This window comes from Ipomoea nil, unplaced genomic scaffold (genome assembly GCF_001879475.1).
Source record: "Ipomoea nil cultivar Tokyo-kokei standard unplaced genomic scaffold, Asagao_1.1 scaffold3321, whole genome shotgun sequence".
Lineage (NCBI taxonomy): Eukaryota > Viridiplantae > Streptophyta > Magnoliopsida > Solanales > Convolvulaceae > Ipomoea > Ipomoea nil.
In genome coordinates this window covers 3632977-3640186 of record NW_017619749.1, presented here as the reverse complement: position 1 = coordinate 3640186, position 7210 = coordinate 3632977, and the positions used below count along the sequence as shown (strand labels likewise).

General features: G+C 38.1%; 1 protein-coding gene across 1 annotated transcript; it reads right to left on the bottom strand.

Annotated features, from left to right (window-relative positions):
* Nucleotides 1–5336: 5336 nt before the first annotated feature.
* Nucleotides 5337–7003, bottom strand: LOC109169701 (RING-H2 finger protein ATL54-like). The gene has a single exon (XM_019318581.1). The coding sequence runs from the start codon at nt 6820–6822 to the stop codon at nt 5758–5760; it is 1065 nt and encodes a 354-aa protein (XP_019174126.1). The 5' UTR covers nt 6823–7003; the 3' UTR covers nt 5337–5757.
* Nucleotides 7004–7210: the final 207 nt, after the last annotated feature.

The following is a 7210-nucleotide window of genomic DNA, read 5'->3' as shown; positions in this document are numbered from 1 at the left end:
GGTACATATTATTCCTTCTACATGAGGATAATAACCCCATTCGCAACTCTTTAAAGAGTAAATAATGGCACTTAATAATACTAAATAAATCCTCATTCGGAAAATATAAATCCATCAGGAATTTCTCATAGATATTTTGTAGGTATAGATTTGCTAACTTGTCATTGGAGCAAATCTTCTGGACAAATATTTTATCACTCTTCTGGAGTTCATGTGGATCAAGGTATTTTATATCATAAAAAACTATATACGTTTTTATTTGTCCGAAGTATGATGACTTCATGTCAAAAGCATCAATATGAATATTTGTACCTTGATTTGCTATTCCTTATTTCATCTCATAACTTAACAGTCGCTATGACAAAGCGAGAAAGTAATAACGAGATGATAATATACAAAATACATCTATAAGAAGTTAAGAACAAGTATTATCCCTTAGGCTTTAAGATGCTTAAAGCTTAGATTGATTTATAATATATCAATCCAAGTCATGGCGTTTAACATAATGCCAATATTCAAATGACTTCTCGAAAGATGTATTTTATACCTTAAGGATATTATTTAACATCATTTCCTTTTCTTTATAGGAGAATCACCAAATCACTCTTTACAAATTACAAAAATAAGATGTGAATTTGGGAATTTTATGTCTCAAAGAAAAGGTATTCAAAATGACGTTTTGAAGTATCGGACTTCTGGTCCTGAATCATCCTTTTAGGTTAAAATGGTCCTTATCTACTGCGGGAGATTATTTGGACATAGACTAAATAGTATGTGAAATTCCTTTTAAGGAAATGCTCGATCTACAGGTCGAGATAATACTTGATTTTCCATCTCCTTTATTTTACAATAAGCCCCTTAATAAGTACCTAATGGTACATATTCATTTCTATAATTTCCTTATTTCAGGAGGAAATTACTCAATCAATTGCTTCACTATTTTAAGTTTGAGTAAAGCAATTGTACTTCAACAACAAACGTGTTGTGATATTTACTCTCTTTCATTTTTGAGAATTATAAATCCATCAAGGATTTTCAGATAAACATTGGTGTCTAATGACCCATAGTTTCTAGGTCATGACTTTAATAAGCTGCATATCTAGAATTATTCTGCCAATCATGTAGCGGAACTTTTAATAATATTTATCATGGGAGAGTATACTTGATTCTGGGTTTCTGCGTGAACCCTTAGGCTACAGACTCGCTTTATATCTCACCACCTTATCATTCTTGTTTTCCTTCATACAAACACCATTTGTAACCTGCAGGGTTAATACTTCAATGGTGTACAAAAGGAATATATTAGCGAGTTGAGCTGTATATGCCTTTAATTGCTCTCTTTATATATTAATCAACCTAGGCGCTTCTGGCACCTAGTTCTGGATCCAGATTGTCATATAATATGAGCAATTTGAAGGCAACTGTGTTGTCGACAACTTACAATATTTTTAAGAATCTCTCCCATATATATAAAAGTAGTTTTCGAAGTTAACCAGATTATAGCCATTTCCCAAGGATATTTATATCTGGTTGTTCCGCAACCCAGTATTATGAATATTTGGTGCACGAATAATTTTACTGGGCTTTTTCTCGTCGTCTGGACGATCGTCTTAAAGATATAACTTTTTAATATTTCAAGAGCTCTAAGATTTTCAAGAGTGACATAAATTCTTTACTAGATCTAGTCGATTCTTTATTTTTCTATCCCAATGAATCTCCCGCGCTTCTGGCGTCAAGGAGTATTGATAGATATATATGGTCCAATTTTGGGGAATATGTATGGGACCTAGTCACTCTTTTTATGAAAAAGATTATTTGGCAGATATGTTTGATTTCTTTCTGAACTTCCAGTTCAGTCTAATTGGTACGTGGATTTAATTTTTGAAGATCATTTCATGAAATTTCTCGGCATTCCATTTCAATTTTGATCATATCTCCCCCTAATGCCGTGAACCGATCTTCATGCAGTCAGCGTATCAATCACGTCTCTCTCAGGGGCTTTAAATATTGGAGACAATAGATGGAGGTTTAGATGGATACGCTATGGTGGTTATGTAATAGATTGGACTGCATTCATAAGAATAGAAACGCAGATTTGGAAAATGTTTGTTTGAAAACCATGTATTAGATGTAAGGGGGAATAAGGATATGCAGTGTGCCGAAAATTTTAGCATAAATATAGCATTTCCCCACCAAGTATCCGGCACATTGAAATGTTGAAAAATAATGGTTTAGTAATAGCCCATAACTTTATTAATTAGCTAAACCATTTGGGTATGAGCATAAGGTACTTGGTACTCCGCCTTAATGCTTAATGTCATAATAATCGTCGAAAAATGGACGAAGTTCATAGGATAATCCATAAAATAGGCATTATCCATAAGTTACAAGATCATATCCATCTTTTTAGATCATAAAGAACGAGTAACATATGTCTACTCATCAGATGAAGGATATTTGATCAAAGTAGGATATTTGATCGGATGAAGGCATTTCAATTTATAAAAAAATTGATGGAGTAAAAGTGAAGCTCTACTGGAACCCACAAAGGAAACCTTATCAATAATTGCTCACTGAAAAGATGTTGAATGAAAAAGTAGGTCATCAATATGACCAACAAGAGCGTTTGCTTCAGGCAAGGCAACTTGGTTGGATTCAACATTGTGATGTTCATTTAGGTTTCAACAAAATGCTTCGGGGTGTGGCACGCACGTAATCAGTGCTTTTTTCACCAACAATTGAAGCATATTTGCTGCTGGGCCAGAATGATGATCATATGAATGTGGTTGTCGAGATGGATCACTTCACTGATTATTTTGGTTTCGAGAGTTATTGTTGTTGTCACCTTGGCCTTACCTCTTCCTCGGCCCCTCTTGGCGTTGCATGACTGAGCAACATTATGTGCTTCGGGCACTGGTGCAAAGTTAAATTGGGACACAATTTTGTGTAAAGCCAAATTATAATCAGTCACTGACTTTAAAATCTTGAAATCTCAAGTTAAGTCAATCAAATTGTGTCTAAGGAAGGGCTAGGAATATTTGCTAGTTAAACTCATCCTTCGGGGATTTCTCTAAGGCATAGGAGTCATTTTCAGGAATGACGAGAAAGAGGGAAAAAAAATTAGGGCTTTTAGCTTTCAAGGCCTCATTACTCGTGGACTTATGAGTAATTGCTCCCGTTGAAACCAAGCTCAGCAAATTCACACTTGGTGATATCAGCCAAAATCGAGATTTTTTTAAAAAAATCTATATATACTTATTAAGGCTGACTAAAACCGAGGATCCACCTCTTAAAAATTTGCCATTCGCATAATAATAAAACTATATATTATGCTAATATAATGACAATGCCTCAGACAGTTTTATTTCATTGCCTGATTTCATTTGCAAGAATTCATGCATATATGACCATAGATAATAAAATTCATGAGTATTTGGTCAGAAAACAACAATTATCTTTTTATGAGAGATTTGGCCTTCTGGGCCTCTGTACCAGAGGATTTATCAACATTGAAAGCCGGATGTGAATAAATATTGAGAAGGGTTATTTATCAAAATGGGCTTAAATAGAGATGGTTTAATTGATGTTGCCCATATTTGTGTTGGCCCAAAGAGATTATAACGCATGGAAGCAACATAAAGAAAGAAAACCCTTCTGCCTAGTACTTTTGGCCCAAAGAGATTAAGAAAACTACTGCGGCATCCAAAAACCATGGCGCAGCGAGAACAGTTTGGACCGATGAAACCGGCGACCTCAATCGGCTCTGATCGATCCGCCGTTGGAGTGAAAGAATGGTCACGCACAAAGCGGCAGCATTCAACACAACCTCCATCGATATCCGACGCACAAGCCGCCGTTTCCATCGCTGCCCGGCGCACAAGTTACCGACGCCATTGCCGCCGGACGCACAGGCCTCGTCCAATCCGGCAAATCGGAGTCGCCATAGCTAGCCGGCAAATCGGAGTCGCCATAGCTAGGACTCCGGTCGCACTTCCATTTTAGAAGACAAAGCTCTCAAATGCCAAAGGCCACTCTTGCCGGCGTTTGAACTGGTGTCACCGTTGCCGCTCGTCCAGAATCGCCGTCGCCGTCCGACGGATCGCAAATCATGGTAGGTTTCCGCAGATCACAAATATAGGTTTGGTTTTGATTGATTTTGGTTTGAGATTGCAGATATTTTTTTGATAGCAGGTAGTATAAGACATATACACAATATGCAATCAAAAAAAAATTTATGAGCGAAACCTACGAATTTATGAAATCAATCTGATTGATATGCAAAATAAAAAATATCTTGAATATTTCAGTTTTGATCTGATATTCCGAAAGCAGTATAAATAAAAAACATATACACACACAATATCTTGAATATTACTGTATGATTTGTATGATTATAACTATGCAGATTGGGATAAAAAAATTATCATATAATCATACTAGACGATGACCTAGAACATATAATCTGAGAAATATATCAACAAATATTATGTGCATAGAAAACACATAAAATTACCGTTCACCGGAGTTTGAGCTGCTGATAATGTGTTGTAAAGTGAGATGCCTGTTGGCCATTAGCTCTAAACGATGAACTTTGCAGGAAGAAAGAGATAGACAAAAGTGAAAAGGGGGAATGATTTCATTCATCATCATCACTTACATTGTACATGGGAATATATATAAGATAATCGTAACGGTAAACATAATGAGGACATAAATATGTCCGTTACATAATAATGTCCACTAAGTATATATATTTATAACAAGTCTAAATTAGTTTATCTTCATATGGTCTTTTACTAGTTAAGGTCATAAAACGGACAATTGCGAATATATGTGAACATAATCACACAAACGTGGAACTCTGATGGGATAATCGAATAGGGCCATGTTAGTTGTCTTAATTGGACCGTTGGATTGAAGATGTTTTTGGGTAATTAAATTAGTGGAATAGGGCTTCGTTTTAGGGGTCATAATGTTTCTTCCAATTAAAAAGAATGTAACGAACTCCTGGGCTATAATGAGCATTTGGAACTATTTTGATTGGGCCTAAATTTTGATTCCAGTACATTATTGTATGGAACACGATTCAAAACGCCCATGTTGAATTTTATAAGAGAATAATTTATATTATGAGTTAGAATGATGTACTTTATATGTTAGAAAAATGAAACTTATGGAATAAGATAATGTACTTTATGAGTTAGAATAATTTCAAGGTGGACAAGGTTCCACAGCATAACGATTGAACCAAGCGTGAGCGGATTTTATGTCCAAAATAATTTGCTTAGAGAATTGAAGTAATTGAGTTTTTACATATTGCAGTGGATCATGAGAAAAATAGAAATCATCCAAGAAATTGGAGACATTGACATTGGATAAGAAGTACGATGAAGGACATCTGCTCAACAAACATACATAATTACATATACAGTGCAGACATCACGGGCACCACCTTATCCGTTTAATGAACACAAGACCAAATTCTATGTATCATATTTCGAGTGTCTCGTCACCAATCACTCGCACTATATCACACATGACAAAACTTTTGCCTCATGTCAATGCAGGCTTAATCAAAACAGGACATTTATGTATGCCTCGTCTCTTGATCGTTAATTACCATGAATCATAAATGCAATGGCGGCATGGATGCCATGAATTCACTGTACAATTACATTCATCTTTGTCCACGATATACCAGGAACGTAACCAATTGAGTTTTCTGGGTAATTATATTCATCCTGCCCAGATTTGCGGCTAGTTCGGCGGTGTGTTTGGTTGATTTCTTGAGAAAAATGGCCTCCCTGCGTATGAAAATGATCTCTTCATCAAAACAGGCTTCTTGTGCAGACACTCTGTAATTGAACCGCCGCCGATTGTTCTCTGAGTTCTTGAATTCCTTCCGGTGTTACTTTGGGACGCTTCGTGCTCGACCAAATCAACGATGTTGGCGGCGATTGAGGAACCAACCGACAACGACCTCCTCGTACTGGTCCAATAAACAACACCGTCATTCCCGTTGCCTGTTCTTTCCGTTTTCTGAGTCTCGTCGCCGTCGGGTTCTTGAACCTGGGCTTCTTCTTCGTCAACTCCCTCTCTGTTTTCGCGATTCCCAGCTTCACCATCGTCCCGATCGCCGTCGCTTTCGGCTCTATTCTCAGCTTGGACCGGTGCGGCGGGATTGGGATTCCGGACCGGAGCGGCGGCGGCGGCGGCGTTGGAGACAATGGGGGCGCGACACAGCGGGCAATTGGTGTGAGATCTCAGCCACGTATCGATACAGCGAATGTGGAAAGCGTGGTTACATTTGGGTAACAGCCGGAGAGTCTCGTCTTCTTGGAACTCATTCAAGCAAACAGAGCACTCGGTTCCTTCGATCAACCGGTCGTCGCCCGGTTTATACTGGAAAATCGTGATCGTATTGATGACGGAGGGTTGAAGGCCGATTGTACGGATATACCAGATGGGGTGGTCGATGACCGGGCCGCGGTTCTCGTCGAGAAACTCTTGGTTTTCCCCTTCCGGCCGCCGCCCCTCTTCGGGCCTTCTTCGCCGGATCCACCCGAAACAGTTCTTCACAATAACTAGGTAGTAGCCGAGGATGAGGAGGACGAAGCCGCCCACTAATGCGGCGGCGATGGTGATTTCCCTGGAGTTGCCGCTACCGTTTCCGCTTGATTTCACCTGTGCCGGCGGCGGCGGCGGCGGCGGCAGAGGGGGTAAATAGTCCCCGTCCCCGTCCCCGTAGGGCGGGTAGCATCCATCACTGAGACAAGTTAAAGTTTGGTTATCCGGCAATAGCTTTCTGTGCTTTATCTCCATTGAAGGACCTTGGAGATGGAAGAATGAAGCTTTTGCTTCAATTTGACTATGGAGTTCTTTAATGTGGCATCAAAAGTACTCTCGCTTTCATTTGTTGAATGAAGAGTAAAGAAATGTTGGGCAAACGTTGAAAATAGAGAGTGGAAAAGTATATTACAAGAAAAAACAAAAATTATAGAATGCGAAAATATTACTTGTAGAAATGAAATAATGGCATAAACGTTAATTTGGCATTTATGTTATGTCAATTCTGTCCATTGCTCAATTTTTTTCTACCATACAATTTATTTTAACTTAGCCTTGCTAATAAAAGCTATAGTAATATCTATTTTTTGGACCTACCAAATTAAATGGGTACATGAAATTTTCAACAATATCGACACTTGTA